Genomic DNA, 18,939 nt, shown 5'->3' on the forward strand with positions numbered 1-18,939 from the left:
AACTTTCGTCCGTCAAAAAAAAAATCTAATCAGGTTCGATTTTCTGCGTTTTTCGCGTCCGTAGCAATCATTTTGAATGGTGTTTTGACAATTTAGAGCCACCGAACTCAGCCATCGAGCCATAGAGCCATCGGACTCAGTGTGCAAGGACCTTTACCCTAACCCTAACCCTAACCCTAACCCTAACCCTAACCCTAACATTAAGTGCTATGCATTACATTAAAGTAGGCTACATTGAATTTATAAATACATTTTAGGCCTATAAAGTTTCTAAAAATATATTCATAGAATTTCTTAAACTGTAGAAAAAGTAGAAAGATGTAACCTGAAATGCAAAACAGCAGCGTTTAGTGCTGTACACTGACGTGAATGACGAGCGCGTCCACACTATTCCACACGGGGACGCGCTCGTCATTCAACCCAGCACGCCTGGAGCTCGCGCGCCTCGTGACGTCACGTGTCCATCATTCCTGCTATGCGCGTGGGCGGAGCTCGTGGAGTGGCTCGGGACGCGCTGCAACTCTCCTTTTGTTATTCATGAGGAAAGGAAACTTTGTGGCGGAGTGAAAAACTCCCGGAGCGCCAAAACAATCGAGTTGGATAACTTGGGATGTTTTCTGGATGGAGTTGTGAATCTCCCGTGAAAGATCTGGAGCATTAGACGAGTTGGCAGTGTGGAGCGCTGAACATGCCCTAATAACAGTCAATGATTCATTATTTACTCAATGATATAAAGTCACTGCACTGCATTGAGAGAGATTCATCACGCGAAGGTGAGAGCCGCTGCTTTTAAAATCATGTTCGCAAAACTTTGAAATGTTTGTTGAATTATGAGCGTCTGAACACGGCTGACCAAATGACCTAAACAAGTTAAACCAAATAAATAAACACACAGATGAATGAAGGCTAAGCGTCTGTGAAATGTTGTAAGTGTCTCTTGAGTCTTATTTGCTCTTTTGGTTTCTCTCATGGTCTGTCTGACCTACAGTTTCTAGAAGCACTGTAGGAAAACTTAAACTATCGTGGATTGCAAGAGGTAAAGTTAGATTTTGAGTTAGTGTTTGCTTGGTAGAGTGGTTTGGGTTTAGTTAGGGTCACAGTTATGTACTGTAAAAAAATATATGATCGAAATGTTGTGACAACATATGTTTTTACATTGTTTTAACTCATCAAAATAAGTTTAAAAAGTTTTTATGTTATGTCATTTTTTTAAAGTCAGTTTAATGGAATTTAAGTTGAAATGACTTAAACATCCAAGTTGATTGTACTTAATTTAAGGCAGCAAAGTAAGATTTTAGTTAGTGTTAGGCTTGGCTAGAGTTAGTTGAGTTGATTAAAGTTGTGTAGGTTTAGTTTGTGCTCTTTTCAAGGTTAAGGTTGTTTGAGATTAGTCATTTATTAAAGTTAATGTCTTTTAGGGTCAGTGTTATGGTTTTTTGGGGGGTTCGTTTGAGTTGTTAATATGGTCTGGTTCGTGCAGGTATCAACTTGGCACATGCTTTTCCTCTAAAAATGGCATTTTTCTCCTGGTGTTGCCTTTTAAAAAAAATCCAGAGCACACATTATTCTAGCTATTGACTACTTCATCTAGTTTGTATTATCATGCATGCATGCACATTCAAGGTTTTTGGCTATTTCAAGTCATAAGCAGGCTTTAGGTGGGATGGAAGTTGAGAAAATGGGGGCACAAAGTTTTCTTTGCAGGAATCTAAAGATAGAGGTTTGCGTCATCCAGTATCGCTGCATGCCAACACATTTATGAAGCTGAAGCACGGCCTTTCTTGGACAAGGCGTGCTGTAAATTGTCAGAGGGAGTTTGGTTTCTATTCTCTCCAGCGACTCTCGACATTCCTGCTCATTACCTCATTACTGATGATGGGTGACGTCATCATGTCCATCAGCTGCTCTGAGAGCTGTTTTCTGAGAGTCTGCTGGTGGTGGACCTGACCAGTTCCCAGCGAGCGTGTTTTGAGGGAAGGAATGTAGGGGGAGCTACAGAATGAATGCGTGGTCACCTGTTTGGCTGGGTGACAGCTCCTGTTACAACTTGTCCTATACACACACACACACACACACACACACACACACACACACACACACACACACACACACACACACACACACACACACACACACACACACACACACACAGGACCTGGTGTTCTCTGGTATGGGGTGCTGAATGTGGTGATAACATCTCACTCCTGATTGTGCATCTGCCGGTTGGTGCCGTAGGGCCGATGTTTTTCCCTGCTCTGTTGATCTCACTGTAGATTTAGGTCAACCTTAGATACCACTGTCATGACTTGCACTGCCCAGTTTGAGGACCAGGTGTTTTAATCATCATTTAATACTATCATTTTTAATGTAACTTTTGAAGTAATGAAATATTCATCGTATTCTGCAGTGCCATAAATCGGTTTGAGTTGCATTATCAGAGGGTACCGTTTACGCAATAACGATGTACTAAAAACGCCGGAAAAGCTTTTCCTTCGCGTTTTCCACGTACAGACGACACCGTAGTCAAAACGATCCCCGTTTACACGGATTCAGAAAAACAACTAAAAATGCTGGATTATTCATGCCAGGCCAGTAGGTGGCGATGTCACTGCACGCCTATAGACTGAATATGTAATACGCATGTGCATGACGTCACCGTTTTCACAACTTCGTGTTTTTGTTGTTTACATGGAGACGATAACGGTATCGTTTTAAAAATGTGCACTTTGAAACCCGTTTTCAGGCCCTCAAAACGCTGTTGTCGTGTAAATGAACGTTTTCATGGAAGTTGCAAGTTCAAATTACAAGTTGGACTTTTCTCACTTGACTTTTTTTTCCAAGTATTGAAAAAAAAAAAATCTTTAAATCAAAAAATAAAACCTTACTATTTTTTTTTGTAAGGTAAAAAATAGAATCAAATCAAACCTTATAGTTTATAAATAAATGTGAATTAGAATCTGAACTTAAATAGTTATTGGAATCCTAAATTAGAATAAGAAATGGAATTAGTAAGAATTAGAATAATTATAAACACAGGGCTCTACACTTACTTTTTGAACAAGGAGCACTGGTGCGCCTAAATAAAGAAATGTAGGAGCACAGACAAATATTTGGGGGCACAGTCATTTTTGTTGTATAAGTTTATCATTATAGTTTTATTATTAGAATTATTCAACAATTAAATTTGCAATGCTCATTGTAAGGTTAAGAACATCAGACCAAAACTTTCAAACAAAAGATTTTAATTTAATTCTATTTTATCGTCATGTAGATTTCATTTATCATTGTATGTAGGCCCTATGTATGTTTCACATTTTATCTGAAATGAAGATCATGTCTGTGTCACTTGGCCAAGCTTTGTAGCCTGTCCGCCACATCCGTTTTATTTTTTCCCAAATTCCTTTTTTTCCGTTTTAATTTTTGCAAATTCCGTTTTTTCCGTTTTAATTTTTGGGAATTCAGTTTTTTTTTTTTTTTTTTTACTGTAATTTTAGTCGTAAAAAGAGTGTTTTTAATGTTAATGATTAAAATGTACACAAATAAAATAGGAATGACCCTAAATTTATTGAGGTAACAAACAAAATTCTCATTTTAAAGGGATACTCCACTTTTTTCGGAAATATGCTCATTTTACATCTCCCCCAGAGTTAAACAGTTGAGTTTTACCGTTTTAGAATCCATTCAGCCGAACTCCGGGTCTGACGGTACCACTTTTAGCATAGCTTAGCACAGATCATTGATTCTGATGAGTCCAGTAGCATTTCTTTCAAAATGACCAAAGAGTTTCAATATTTTTCCTATTTAAAACTTGACTCTTCTGTAGTTAAACCGTGTACTAAGATCGACGGAAAATGAAAAGTTGCGATTTTCTAAGCCTATATGGCTAGGAACTATACTCTCATTCCGGCGTAATAATCAAGGAACTGTGCGGCTGTACCATGAGTGCAGCAGGCGTAATGATATGACGCAGCGCCTGAAAATAGGTCTAATAGGTTAGACAAACTTAGTCCCGGTCACGTTGGAAGAAGTTACCGAGCTGGGGACTATTTTCAGGCGCTGCGTCATATCATTACGCCTGCTGCACCCATGGTACAGCCGCACAGTTCCTTGATTATTACGCTGGAATGAGAGTAGTTCCTAGCCACATAGGCTTAGAAAATCGCAACTTTTCATTTTCCGTCGATCTTAGTACACGGTTTAACTACAGAAGAGTCAAGTTTTAAATAGGAAAAATATTGAAACTCTTTGGTCATTTTGAAAGAAATGCTACTGGACTCATCAGAATCAATGATCTGTGCTAAGCTATGCTAAAAGTGGTACCGTCAGAACCGGAGTTCGGCTGAATGGATTCTAAAACGGTAAAACTCAACTGTTTAACTCTGGGGGAGATGTAAAATGAGCTTATTTCCGAAAAAAGTGGAGTATCCCTTTAAGAGATGTTAAATGTGGTTTGGTTTGTTTACATTAGTGAATGTATTAGGCTAACTAACATGAACCACGAGCAATACATTTGTTACTGTATTTATTCATCTTTGTTAATCTTAGTTAACCCTAACCCTGTATTTTTAATGTTACTTCACACAGTGCATTAAGCTAACTAATGTTAACAAATACAACTTTTCATTTAAATAATGTAGGCTACTAAATGGTGAAATTAACATTAATAAAGATTAATAAATGCTGTAGAAGTGCAGTTTATTAATAGTTAATGTTAACTGATCTAGTTAACTGGAGTTTAATAAATGGAACCTTATTGTAAAGTGTTACCGATTTTGTTATACACCGAACCGATTCAGTGTTGGACAGATCAGTTGTTCATTCATTAAAGTGAATCGGTTCAAAGGAGTCATTAGTTCGCGAATCGCGGACGTATCATTAGCAGACTTGTACGCGTTGTGTGATTATCCCGGCAGTTATAGGACATCGCACAAGATTTGTCAACACAGAAAACATTTTATCATTGGATAGGATTTGTTTAGTTTATTGAAAGTGTTTTTTATGTCAGCTGAATGGGCGGGACGCTTTTCAGAGAAGAAGGAAAGGTAAAAAAGTTTTTTTTTTTTTTTTTTTTTTTTTTTTTTTTGCACAATTGACACACAGCGGTAGCCTAATTCAGGAAAAAAAAATATCCGAATGCTCCACGTGAAACCTCGTTCTTCCGATCTTTTACCATTGTGTCAATTCTCAATTGATTTAGATTAATAAGCGCGAGGGAGTGAGAGAGAGAGCAAGACAGTTTGAAGACGCGCGCGCGACCGGGCCTCTCTCTCTGCTCGTTCTTTCAGTAATATGCGATTTTCCTCAGACATACGTTTTTCTCCCTCACAAAAACAGAATTTTATTCCAAATATGTAAAATTCCGCGTTGACACTAGATTCCGCGTTAATTTGCCAATTCCGCGATTGCGGAAATTATAGGGCCCTAAAATAGTTCGTGTGTGGGCACTGTAGTTTTTTTTTATGAGGCTACAGACTAGCTACTGAAGATTTAGGCCTAAATGACTGATCTCCCGGTAATTAGAGGAGGGCGATACTCCAAATTTTGGTATCGATCCGATACCAAGTAAATACAGGGCCAGTATCGCCGATATCGATACCGATACCAATACTTTTTAATTTTAAAAGCATGCACTTGAACTTGTATGCACTTTCCTGTGCTAGAGCAGTGTGTCATGATTTATGAGGTGAATGCATCATTAATATGCTAAATCTGAAAACGTTTTCATGACTACTAAATATTTTGTGATTTGTGCTCTCAACTCACAAAACTACCCTAATTATAGTAAAAGTACTATTGTACACTAGCCTACTGTTCAAAAGTTTGGGGTCTGTAAGATTTTTTCTTCTCTTCTGCATTTATTTGATCAAAAATACAGTAAAAACTGTAATATTACAATTTAACATAGGCTATCTGTTTTCTATGTCATACTAAACTGTAATTTATTCAATTGATCAAAGCGTAATTTTCGGCATCATTACTCCAGTTATGATGATAATTAATTTTAATATGTGATTTACAGCTCAGAAAACATTTCTTATCAATGTTGAAAACAGTTTCATATTTTTTTTGTGGAAACCATGATGCAGAATTATTTGATGAACCAAGTTGAAAGAACAGCATTTATATGAAGTAGTTTTTTTTTAACAGTGAAAAACCCTTGACTGTCACTTTTGATCAATTTAATGCATCGATCCTTGTTGAATAAAAATATTAATTTCATTAAAAAAAATCTTACTGTCCTCAACATTTTGAACCGTTATATACACTTTTGCTTTGTTTATTGCAAAATAACTCCCGATTGTTTCTCTGTCATCTAAGCAAGGCTTCGTTTCCCAAACGTGCCTGTGAGCTCAGCGAAGCACCAGCATCGAACGCTCTCTGTGATTGATTGGTTTCGTCTTGTATCCAGATGACTAGGAGAAAAAGTTCTATCCTACACAATTATCCGCTAACATTCCCTTATTTTTCCACTTAGAAGCTTATTTTATGCACTGAATTGCGTGCTAAATTAATAAAAATTACTGGGAAAAAAAACACACATTTGGATCGATATTTTTATGTGAGGATCGATCCTTTTCGATACCACGTCAGTATCGAAGTATCGATATTTTAGGATCGATCCGCCCACCTCTACCGGTAATATAGTGTCCTACTCTGCCCCTCCTCATGATGATGTATTTGCAGCTGTTTCTATAGAAAAATGCTGTGTCACTCGCACGAGTGCGCCCTAATATTTTTTCACGTTCGCACGCCGAAATATTTACTCGCATATGCGAGTGAAATGGGCGCACTGTAGAGCCCTGAAACACAAACCAATTAGCTGCTAGAATTTTGATTCGGTGTAAGAATAACAATTACATTCAGAATTTTAGTTGGCATCATAATTAGCATGAGGAAAATATAATAAGAATTTAAATAGTCAGAATTAGAATGAAAAACAGAATTGGTGAGAATCAGGATTTGAATCACTAAGAATTAAAATCAAAACCAGGAATTTAAGTTTGAATGAGGTATAGAATCTGAATTTGAATCCGTATAAGAATTATAATTCAAATCAGAATTTAAGTTGGCATAAGAATTAGAATCAGAAAGTTATAATCAATTTAAATGATATTAGAAACAGAATATGAATTAGAATGAGGTATAGAATTGCTGAGAGTCAGAATCTGAATCAGTATAACAATTACAGTTCGATTCAGAATGAGGTGTTGATGTAAAGAGTCAAAGTGAGAACTCAAAGTAGTTCACACTTGCACAAGAAAACAGGTTTTCATCAATAAGATCATGCTTGTTTTTGGGACTGGATTGGTAATGCCGTAGGATTGCTCAACACTCTCCACACTCCACACCGATCCACATCCACTCAAAGCCATGACATCCCTGCAGTTGCTGAACAGTCTATGTTCGCTCCTCTTCCCACTTTCTGCAAGTCCTAGAAGAGTTCGTACGCCCATGTTGAAACCGTTTCACTTGATTGGGAAAGAAACGCCATGGCCTCTCCCGGCTCTGTTCTTTCCAGCTCCCCCACAGAGCTTTGCACTCGTTCAGAAAAGTAAGGTCACATGGTTACCCCCCTCTCCTGTGGTTTGTGTAAACATTTCAAAGAGCATTATGCAGTATGTAAGCCTATATTGCACAGTATGTGGATATCCTGTATTCATGGAACGGCCTACTAACTACATTTGCTGATGAATCCCACAATGGAGTCTTAAATACATTTAAAGTCCCCCTGTGGTGAAAGTCAAGTTTTTAATGTTGTTTATATGTCTATGTGGTGTTTTTTAATATGCTTTAAGACAAACCATGTGTAAATTCATAAGTCGACAGCATTGCTGAGTGTTTTCTCCTTAAAACTGCAGTGAACCAAAGACAGTCTCAAAAACACGCTTTGAAATCGCTGGTGTTTCTGACGTCACAAACTACCTTGTAACCAATCAGATCAACGTGTGATCGTCAACCAGTGGATCTCTGAGCTGAGTGAGTGAGTGGAGGCGGGGCTCATCTGCATATTCATAGAACTGCGTATGCTAAATAAGGCAAGGGTGTCGAATTACATTCAAGCTATTTTAAAGCATGACAATTTTTTTTTTTTTAAGATGAGTTTTAAGGGATAAAATGATTGACTACAGGGGGACTTTAAGATATTTTTCACAAAATTGCTTGGAAACCAAATGGACAAGTTTTTCCCCCTCTGAGATAATGACTACCTTCTGAATTAAAGATGTAACTTAATGAGGTCACGTGACTACAATATACTAGTATTGGATTTCAAAGGGTTCTCCACAGCGCACTGCCTTGAGCTCGGGCTGATCCCCATATCCCGCTCTGTTGCAGGGATTGTCAGTGGGCTGTACATGTAAAGGACAGCCGGACTTCTACTCGAGCGTGTCAGACGTACCCGTGACTCCTGAGAAGGAAGATGGCTAGCGTGGGCACGCTGTCAGAGGCCTCGGAGGGCGGAGACAACAACCAGTTCACCGACATCATCAAATGGAGATCAGGTGAGACTGAGATTACCTGCAGAGCAAAGTGTTGTTGAGCTGCCTTTTCACTATTACTAGGTAGGTAGTACAGCATGGCCAGTAGGGGTGTAACGGGACACTGAAGTCACGGTTCGGTATTTCGGGGTCACAGTTCGATACGATGTCCGGCCTCCCCCCCAGATTCTGGATTGTTTAAAATAAAAAATGAAGGGATTGTTGATTTGTTTCTCTAATTGATAGATTGATTGCGGTAAAAATGCAACGACTGTTTTCACACGTATTGGTTTGATTAACGTGTTGTGCGTAGCCTACACTCTCATCTTGTTTGCGCGTGAGAGTTCATTAACATGCGGTGACAATGATGGGATGCAATATTACACTTTTTCAAGAAATCACGGAAAGATGAGCGAGAAGGAGAAAAAGAGCCATCTACATCTGAGTCTGCTTCACCTTTCCTCGAGGAGACGGCGAGTGAAGCGGCTCCTGAGGATTCCCGTTTCCAGGACACGCATATTTCATCACGAGTCACCACACACATCGGCACAATGCCAACTGATTTTGTCTCATTATAACAGTGGAAACAACTTAAAATACGCCATAATTTAAGGTCATACAGATAAGAGTAAGACATAATTCGAAACTGTTAACTCTTACTCACAATGAAAACAAAACATTGTGCTTTTGTAAAATTAAGAAAACAATCAGGATGCTGCTTTCTGCCGTCCAGGTTTCCTTTCCGTGAAGTTAATGGAGCGCGTCACAAAAATTATTTGCAACTCAGCGTTTCGGCTACTAGCAAGCTCTTGCGTGCCATCTGAACCGTAGATCAACTCTTCTTCTTCTGCTCTTCTTCCTGTTTTGGTGGTTAGAAAACAGTGTTGCATTACCGTGAGCGCCCCCTTCTGGATTGTAGTGTGGATCGCCTGTGACTGACTGCTTTCATCATCTGACTGTATGCACCGAACCGTGACGTCTGTACCCTGACAGTTCAGGACTAAAACATGTACCGTCACACCCCTAATGGCCAGTTATTTGTCTGATTCTGTCTATGTAGCTTTTTTGTTTTGTTTTGTTGGAAATCTCAACCAACCAAGGAATAAACATTGAACTGACTTGAGCAAAATAATGATACTTTTGCCTTCTGTAGAGTTGTTTTATAGCTGAAATTGAATTCATAATTGATGAACTTTACAACATTTAAGCCAGCATGAAACAGAAGTTGCGATAGCCTTTTCTTTCCTATTGTGACGTATATGCGAGTGAAACGGCTTCTGGAACAAGAACAAATGGAGGGCGGGGCTTGATTTTGTCCGTGGGGAATTGATTGAATGGTTGTGGTTTGCTATTGGTGGATCTCATGTGAGTGACAGGTTATAGTCCCGCCCTCTCGCCAGTAAACGCATCATCAGAGAAGAGAAGAGATGAGCTGCAAGAGGGAGGGGAAGTTACTTTGATTAAAGATTACGGTGCACATGTATTCCACAAAAAACAAGAATTGTGAATTTTGATTTAGGGGCGACTTTAAAGACTGGAATAAAAGGAAGAGCCCAGGATGTCTGTGTTTTGCTTTGCAGGATATGTGTTAACGGTTACAGACTGTGGTCTCCTGTCAGGTATTCTCTCTCTCTCTCTCTCTCTCTCTCTCTCTCTCTCTCTCTCTGGGAATGTTGGAATTTCACTGTGGCAGTGGATTTACAGCGCTTGACTTTCCAGACCACAATGCCTTTCTTTCTGTAAGGATTCTGGTCTCCTAGTAACGGGCAAAAGTTATGTTTTCTTGGGTTGGAGCGGCCAGGGAAAATGTTGTAGAGGGAGAGATAGTCACGTGTTTTTTTTTTTTGTGTGTTTTCCGCCAGCTAAAGTAAGGCCTTGTTTTGTTTGTTTTGATTTGGAATATTAATTGAATCATGTGATTTTTGTCATGAGGAGACTTTTAATAAAATCCCTCAGGTCAGTTTGAACCGTGAAACTCTTATGTTTATGTTTTTTTTGGAGGAATAATGATTAACTATAGTTCAGTGAACTGTGAGATTGTCACAACTGAAGTATGGTCAGTATGAGTAAAGTGAACGTGTGTCTGAAGGAAAGGATCTTATGTGTGATAAACTGTGTTGTTACAGATATTGTTGCTATGAGAACAGGTGATTTCCAGCAGCGTGAGCGACAGCAATCATTAACACTGTGATGAAGGTGTGTCCGGTGATGAATTTAACCTTATGCTGATTTTTTTTTGATGGCCATTGCTAATGCAGAAATCTTTGAGAGCAGGGTAGTAGTAATAAAAAGCCGATATACGATATAAAGTCTGGGATACGTCCCTAAAAACATATTAAAGTTACTTGCGCTTTGACACTTGCGTTTCAGATCGTTAAAATAGGGCCCTAAGACTTAATGCGCAGATCTATTCTGGCATTGCTATGGTTATTATCACTGTCAATCATCGCATATTTGGCCAAAGACATTAAACTATAGATAACTTTAGAAATTACCAACTAAATATTATGGGCTCTATCACACACTCAGCACAATGCAGCGCCAGGCGCAACACAAGTGTGTTTTGCTAGTTTCAGCCTGACGCGATTATCATTTTCACGTCCTGCGCCACGTTATTTAAACAGCAAATGCATAGATGGTCTGCTTTAACCTCACACACGAGCAGATCCGTTTCCTCGCTAGAGAAGCGTTCACTCTTTACACTTGCCGATTCCTCCGTGTAAATAGCGAATCCGCCATGTTGTGAGCGCAACTGGCTTTTCAAGGGAATGGGAGATTACACGTTACGCCCAAAACACACCCATTACTCATTAAGAGAATAGGGACAACCCTTGTAGACTAGTGCTGCACGATTAATCATATCGCAATCGCAATCGCGATGTCAAGCCTACGTGATTATATGACGCAAAATGCTGCAATTTTATATTAAATAAACAAATTAGCGCTGGTAACGCAATTAACGCAGCATCTGTTAATTTTTGGCATCCTTTGGCTAGTGTTACATGATCCCGCTCTCTTATTCATGCAAATGCTTAAACCATTCATAAGACAAAAAAGAGCTCGCTGCCTGTGAATGTCCTGACTGTGACACACAGAAAGACTCACACTAATATCATGCGTGCGCACAAAACAGCATGCCAGAATACAGTTCTCTTTCGAGCTTGAACGAACAATAACACACACAATTATGCCAAAATGTCGTTTTGTCGAGTATCTTCATAACATAAGAGTAGTCTTATGATGAACGTGAAGAGTTGTGACTCGTGAGAGAATGAGGCGCGTGTGAGATCCGCGTCTCTGACAGCAGCGGCTGGTCTTAAAGGGACAGTACACAGTAGCCACTAATTATATCTGTCCCTAAAGTTAATCAAAGAACAAAGGGAACAGAGAAAAACACTCACTGCTCTTGACAAAATAACTTTTTTCTTTAGGCAGATTATCACTAATCTGTGTGTGCATTTATTTTCCTTGAGAACCAAGCAAGTTGACACATGAAACCATTTGTGTATTATATCGCATATCGCAATCGCAATATTGACCTCAATTATCGCAATATGACATTTTCCCCAAATCGTGCAGCCCTATTGTAGACCATGCGCTGGGTGTGCGACGACCATTTTTCCTGTCGTTAAACTAGCAGAAGTGGATTCGGATGACCTAAGTGCATTTGTGCCATGCGCTTTAGACCATGAGCTTAGATCCTTAAAATAGGGCCCATGGTGTTTACTATGCAGTCACTGGGCCTGATGCTTTCCTACTTCTTCATTAGGGATCAGTTTACACACACACACACACACACACACACACACACACACGATCTCTGTCTCTCACACACATTCTTTTTGAACTTTCTCTTTTAAATCTCACACACACACACACACACGAGAGAACAGGAAGTCCTTGTAAAACTACATCCTGTGAAATTGCACTCATGGAAAAGCCAAAACAAGAAATCAAGCTGATTTCTGAGGAACAAAGAAATCAGCAACTTAATTAATGGAGCTTTTCCTCTGTTATGAAACAGAGGTCAGTGTCCTTTAGTAACTGTAACCCTGAGACTCCTCTGAAAACCAGAAAAACTGTACAACAGCTTGTCAACTTTGCTAAAATGTGCCTACTAGCAGGGTAACATGTACCCTTAAGGTACTACTATGAACCTTTTAGGGGTAGATGAGGTACAAAGATGTCCTTTTAAGGGTACTGCCCCAGTGACAAGCCTTAAAAGTAAATTTTTGCACATTTTGCATGAGTGTTTAATAGAGCACTGCTGCATTTTGATTTGACCAGCATTGTTCATTCTGTAGCTATTAACAGCTTGTTTGTGTGATGATGTTTAATGTGTGTGTGTTGGATTCAGGGTTTTCTGGTAAGGTTTCTAGGTCAATGCCACTGTTATGGGTAAGATTTTAGTTTAATTATCAACTAGTCACTGATGACTGTCCAGTGACCGACTGCGTATTGCACACACAAAAGGGAAGTTCTTTCTCAGTCTGGAAAGCTGACAGACTTTATGCAACTTCCTTCGTCAGATTGCACAGGTTTTACCAGTCCGCCTGGAAACCCAGTCATTTTTACAACAAGCCACGTTGAACTAACTAATCAACTAATCACTGGTTTTTGGCTTGGCTTGTGGTGTCAGGAAAAATCCTTTCCTTACAGGAAAACTCTTGTTAGTATCAGTCAAATCAATATCAGTGAGCAGATCTGTATTTCCACTTGGTTTTCTGAGTTATGATGCAAAATAAGTAGTGCTTATTACTTTTGGACAAACAGAAATTCTGATCAAAAGGTTTACAAACATTTTCTCCCATATTTTTCAGGTGTTTTACCTGTAGCAATGGTTGTAGAGCAACACTGATTTTCAGTTATGAAATAGTTTTGTTTGACCACACCGGTCTAATATTTTGGTATAATCTGTTTCTAATAAATCAACCTAAATGTCTCATGAAAACAGAACAAACTATTAGAGATGCATCAGTTGACCGAATGTTTTTTTTTGTGTGGCTGGTCTCTACTGGGACGTTAACACAGGCCAGAGACGGGACATGCTGAAGAGAGAACACTATATTCCCGTCGCAGAATAATAATAATTATTATTATTTATTTTTTTATGTCACAATTCTGACTTTTCCTCAGTTTATATCTCGCAATTCTGAGAAAAAAGGCAGAATTCTGTGATAAAAAGTTGCAATTATCTTTTATACACTCACCTAAAGGATTATTAGGAACACCTGTTCAATTTCTCATTAATGCAATTATCTAATCAACCAATCACATGGCAGTTGCTTCAATGCATTTAGGGGTGTGGTCCTGGTCAAGACAATCGCCTGAACTCCAAACTGAATGTCAGAATGGGAAAGAAAGGTGATTTAAGCCATTTTGAGCGTGACATGGTTGTTGGTGCCAGACGGGCCGGTCTGAGTATTATCACAATCTGCTCAGTTACTGGGATTTTCACGCACAACCATTTCTAGGGTTTACAAAGAATGGTGTGAAAAGGGAAAAACATCCAGTATGCGGCAGTCCTGTGGGCGAAAATGCCTTGTTGATGCTAGAGGTCAGAGGAGAATGGGCCGACTGATTCAAGCTGATAGAAGAGCAACTTTGACTGAAATAACCACTCGTTACAACCGAGGTATGCAGCAAAGCATTTGTGAAGCCACAACACGCACAACCTTGAGGCGGATGGGCTACAACAGCAGAAGACCCCACCGGGTACCACTCATCTCCACTACAAATAGGAAAAAGAGGCTACAATTTGCACGAGCTCACCAAAATTGGACAGTTGAAGACTGGAAAAATGTTGCCTGGTCTGATGAGTCTCGATTTCTGTTGAGACATTCAGATGGTAGAGTCAGAATTTGGCGTAAACAGAATGAGAACATGGATCCATCATGCCTTGTTACCACTGTGCAGGCTGGTGGTGGTGGTGTAATGGTGTGGGGGATGTTTTCTTGGCACACTTTAGGCCCCTTAGTGCCAATTGGGCATCGTTTAAATGCCACGGCCTACCTGAGCATTGTTTCTGACCATGTCCATCCCTTTATGACCACCATGTACCCATCCTCTGATGGCTACTTCCAGCAGGATAATGCACCATGTCACAAAGCTCGAATCATTTCAAATTGGTTTCTTGAACATGACAATGAGTTCACTGTACTAAAATGGCCCCCACAGTCACCAGATCTCAACCCAATAGAGCATCTTTGGGATGTGGTGGAACGGGAGCTTCGTGCCCTGGATGTGCATCCCACAAATCTGCATCAACTGCAAGATGCTATCCTATCAATATGGGCCAACATTTCTAAAGAATGCTTTCAGCACCTTGTTGAATCAATGCCACGTAGAATTAAGGCAGTTCTGAAGGCGAAAGAGGGTCAAACACAGTATTAGTATGGTGTTCCTAATAATCCTTTAGGTGAGTGTATATATTTGTTTTAATTCTATGGCCGAAACAAGCTTTCATAGAACACTGTGCTCGAAGCCATGCTCGAAATATAGGAAGAAAAATATAAATATTGGATTTGCGTTCATATGAATGTATCTCTGAAGGGAACTGACTGTCTTTAGAAAAGTTCGATGGCATTTTCTTTTCCTCGTACCTCAGTATAAAGTAGTGTTTATGCTTTGTGTGCAGCGGTACCCAAACCTCTGCTGTTTCATAAGCACCACCTACTGGCAGAGAGCGAATTTGCATTTTCATTCAGTCAATCTGCTGTTTTGGTTTTGTGCAGGTGTTTTATGTAGCATAATTTCTGAAAGACCATTCGTTTTTTTTTGCTGTAAATCTTGAAATTATACAATCTAGTTTAAATAAAAAACATCTGTTCATGCTACATGTGTGTAGCATCCTTGTTTGGATCATGATTAAATTCAGTGGTTGCCTCTAATTTCAAACGGCTACAGATATTTTTTGTTTTAGGCCAGTTTGCCTGTTATAGAGCAAATAAACAAATAAGGCCATCCTTAAAAATATTTTGGTTTGCAGTAACAGCAAAAAAAAAGAAAAAAAGGGTCGGTAGGTCGGTCTATATTTTTTTATATATAAAAAAAATAATATAAAAAAGTATATATTTTTTCATTTAAAAAAAAAAAATCAGGGTCGGGTGACATTAGGTGACATTTTTCACCTATGTCTAAGGGCTGTTTACACCAGTCCAGGCCACTTCATGCGTTTTCTCAGATCGGATTGCAATCTGATTTATCAAAACGATTCCATTTACACCTGGTTACATAGGCTAAATGTGTGTTGTTTTTTTGCGGATATAAATCCGATCTTCAATTACCGCTATATGTAGATTTAATGGAGTGCACGTCACCGAAAGCAACAGTTATGACTACATTATTTTATTTATCATCAGCTAAAATTTCTGAATCAAAGCCCGCAATAAGAGAAAGTGGAAACAGCCCTGGTAAGATCATTTCGTTTCTTTACATTTAATGATGATGATTGTGTGTTAAGCGTCAGCGACTTACTTTCACTTTGATTTGCGATAGTTTGCACGTTGATGCTCAGCTTCTCATCTGCGGTGATGCGTGTTGCAGTAGCGTCGTCATATCTGACTAAAACATGACATATAGCCTATAACACGCTCTCGCATGTTTATTTTTTAATAAACCATATTCAACAACATATAAAAATGAAATAATCTTTAGAGTAAAGCCGCAGCCATCATTACCAAGCGCGAACCATTGACAGTGAATGAAACGAAGCAAACTCAGCTTGCAGGCAGTAGTGTGACATGCGTTAACGGTTAACCAATGGTGTAAACATAATCATAGATGACGCGCCACGGGTTTTTATTTAAAAGAAAGAACGTAGCTTATGGTCTAGGCAATTTATATTAACAATACTTAATAACTAATATTATTTTATTGCATTTGTATTAGTTGTTTGAAGAGTTAAAAAAAAAATCGGTCGGTCTTAACGCAAGTTTACAACCGGCAAGTCGGTCGGACTGAAAGGGAAAATAAATAAATAATTGGGTCGGTACTAAATTGACAGGGTTGGTCGGGTTACGGCAAACAAGAATATTTTTAAGGATGGCCTAAATGTGCTTAAAGGGACGGTTCGGAGTAAAATCAACCTAGGGTCCTTTGCACCATGACCTCGAGCCAAACAGCTTATTAGAGATATCAGCCGGATGGCTTAGTGCAGGCGCTAATGGATCCAAGGATGTATCTCGTAAAATACCCCACTAATAATGCCCAGAATGGTACCAAACTTCTACAGTAGTACAAACAGGTTCTGTACTCATAAAACGAGGCATTGGAAAGTTTGTAAGTACATCAGGAGTTTATTTAAATAACACTTGCCTGACGGCTAATGCTACCGCTAACCCGGACGTCGACGTCACTTTGGGAACAATTTGGGAAAAGCACGTAAAAGTCCTGGCAGAAAGCGATGCGTAAGGATGTATTATCCTTCAGAAATCATTCTAATATGAGGATTTGATGCTCAAGAAACATTTCTGATTATTATGATCATCAATGTTAATCAAGGAAAATAAAGTTCACAAGGATTTTTGTGACATTATAAATGTCTTTACTGCCATTTTTGATCAATTTATTGAATCCTTGCTGAATAAAAGTATGAATTTCTTTCAGAAAGGAATGCTAGTGTAGATGGTTGTTTCCCGAAGCATGCTGGGTAATGTATTTCTGGTGTGGGCACATTCTCTCTACTCTAATTTGTCTGGACTAATTTGTTCTCTGCACAGGTCGGAAGCTCTGCCAGCTCACACAGGGGCTTCGCACACACACACACACACACACACACACACACACACACACACACACACACACACGCTGAAGCTCTCCTCTGTTTAACACGTTTTTTCTTCCACGTCTCTGTTTCTCTCTTTCATCTATGTCCTCCCGTCCAAATATACTCACATTCTTGCTCTCTCTCTCACACACACACACACACACACACACTGTATTGTAAAGCGAGGCGAGACGGTTCCTTTACTGCAGCCAAGTGTTATATAAGCAGCGCTCATGGCCAGATCTGTCTGTCAGCTCCACTGCCTTTACTAGGCCCGGACTGTCTGGATGGTCTGGTCCGGTTTGCAGATTATTCTGCCCAAAAACTGCTGAGACAGTCTGAGTGACATATTAGGCTTCCAGCCACAGTTGTGTATGTTTTTACATCCTGGATTCCTCTGATTTACATATCTTGAAGGAAATACCGGTGCCTGCAGGGCAGCAAAAGAATATGGGTGAAGTTTTAGGGAAGTTTGTGTTTTAGGTTGTGGTTGTGGGTAAAGGAAATGCAGCGTCAGATCTGACATTTCTTTATCACACCAAACTGGCTTGTCCGTCAGACATTTGTATTTATTAACAAATGCAAAGAAAAAAGACCAGTCAGAAGAATTCAGATTGGATTTATTGCATGTCAGATATGATGTCATCATCGCTGTCAATTTTGATGCTAAACATTCGATTAATGTAAATTATAAAAATTATATATATATATATATATATATATATATATATAAAAAATCATTATCCATTAAATCATCACTCTAATTCAATGAGAATAGTGAAGTTCACACCACAACTATAACGACAACAACACAATCACTGGAATCACTTTCTGATTTTTTTTTTTTTTCCAGCTGATGAATGTTGACAGCCAATCAGAATCCAGTCGACGAGCTCAGGCATTTAAAGCTGCATGACATCAGCGCATGCTTATAATAAACAGAACAACATTGTCCATAGGTGTGGATGCTAATATAGATCTCATTATAGATATCATTATACATAAATGCCCATTCACACTAAAAACTATAAAAAAAAATATTAGAATGCTTGAGCTTTTAAAGCAAGATGGCTTCTGATTGGCTGTCAGTGTTTTTATCGTTCATCAGCCGGAAAATAAATAGTTCTGAAAGTGATTCCAACAATATTGTTCCTCTGTGTGAGTTTCACAGAATTAGAGCGATTATTGAAACTTTGTTGTTATACTTATCGTTATAGTTATCGTTCTTGGTGATGGAGCTTCAATCTTAAATTTCATAGTATAAATGAATAAAATAAAACATAAAATAGATAGCATAGCAATACTCATTTAAAATCAAACCAGGGCTGCCTTGCAAGTGCTGGAAATACATTTCAACTCAATATACCGCTAACTTTTTAGTAAAACCCTGTACAACTAGAGCCACTGAAACTAGCCAATCAAATCACAGCTTGCCAGTTTTTGGGAAGCGTTCAGATTTTGTGTGATATGGGCATCAAGCGCTCATTGAATGGACTGTGCGAGACAACTGAGCACTGTGTTGTCAAATCATCAGTGTGTCCTTTCATATCAATCATCTTGCGTATTACTCCGTGAAAGTGTGGAAGTGAGACTAGTGTCTGTTGGATGTCTAGCGAAGGAGAGGGTGATTGTGACTTCATATCTCACAACGTGAGTTTACAGTTCTCAGTGCAACTTTATGTCTCAGACTATCTC

General features: G+C 39.0%; 1 protein-coding gene across 4 annotated transcripts in view; it reads left to right on the top strand.

Moving 5' to 3' along the window:
* Positions 1-483: 483 nt before the first annotated feature.
* utrn (utrophin) overlaps positions 484-18,939 on the top strand; it is a gene marked incomplete at its 3' end in the record, with an annotated part of 265,554 nt that continues 247,098 nt past the window's right edge. For all 4 annotated transcript variants that reach the window (XM_084428992.1, XM_084428995.1, XM_084428993.1 and 1 more), the window contains exons 1-2: positions 484-773; positions 8,335-8,501. In XM_084428992.1, coding sequence (XP_084285118.1) covers positions 8,420-8,501 — 82 coding nt within the window. In that variant the 5' untranslated portion in view covers positions 484-773; positions 8,335-8,419. The remainder of the gene's footprint in view (positions 774-8,334; positions 8,502-18,939) is intronic.

This window comes from Rutilus rutilus (genome assembly GCF_951802725.1).
Source record: "Rutilus rutilus genome assembly, chromosome: 13".
In the NCBI taxonomy this organism is placed as follows: domain Eukaryota; kingdom Metazoa; phylum Chordata; class Actinopteri; order Cypriniformes; family Leuciscidae; genus Rutilus; species Rutilus rutilus.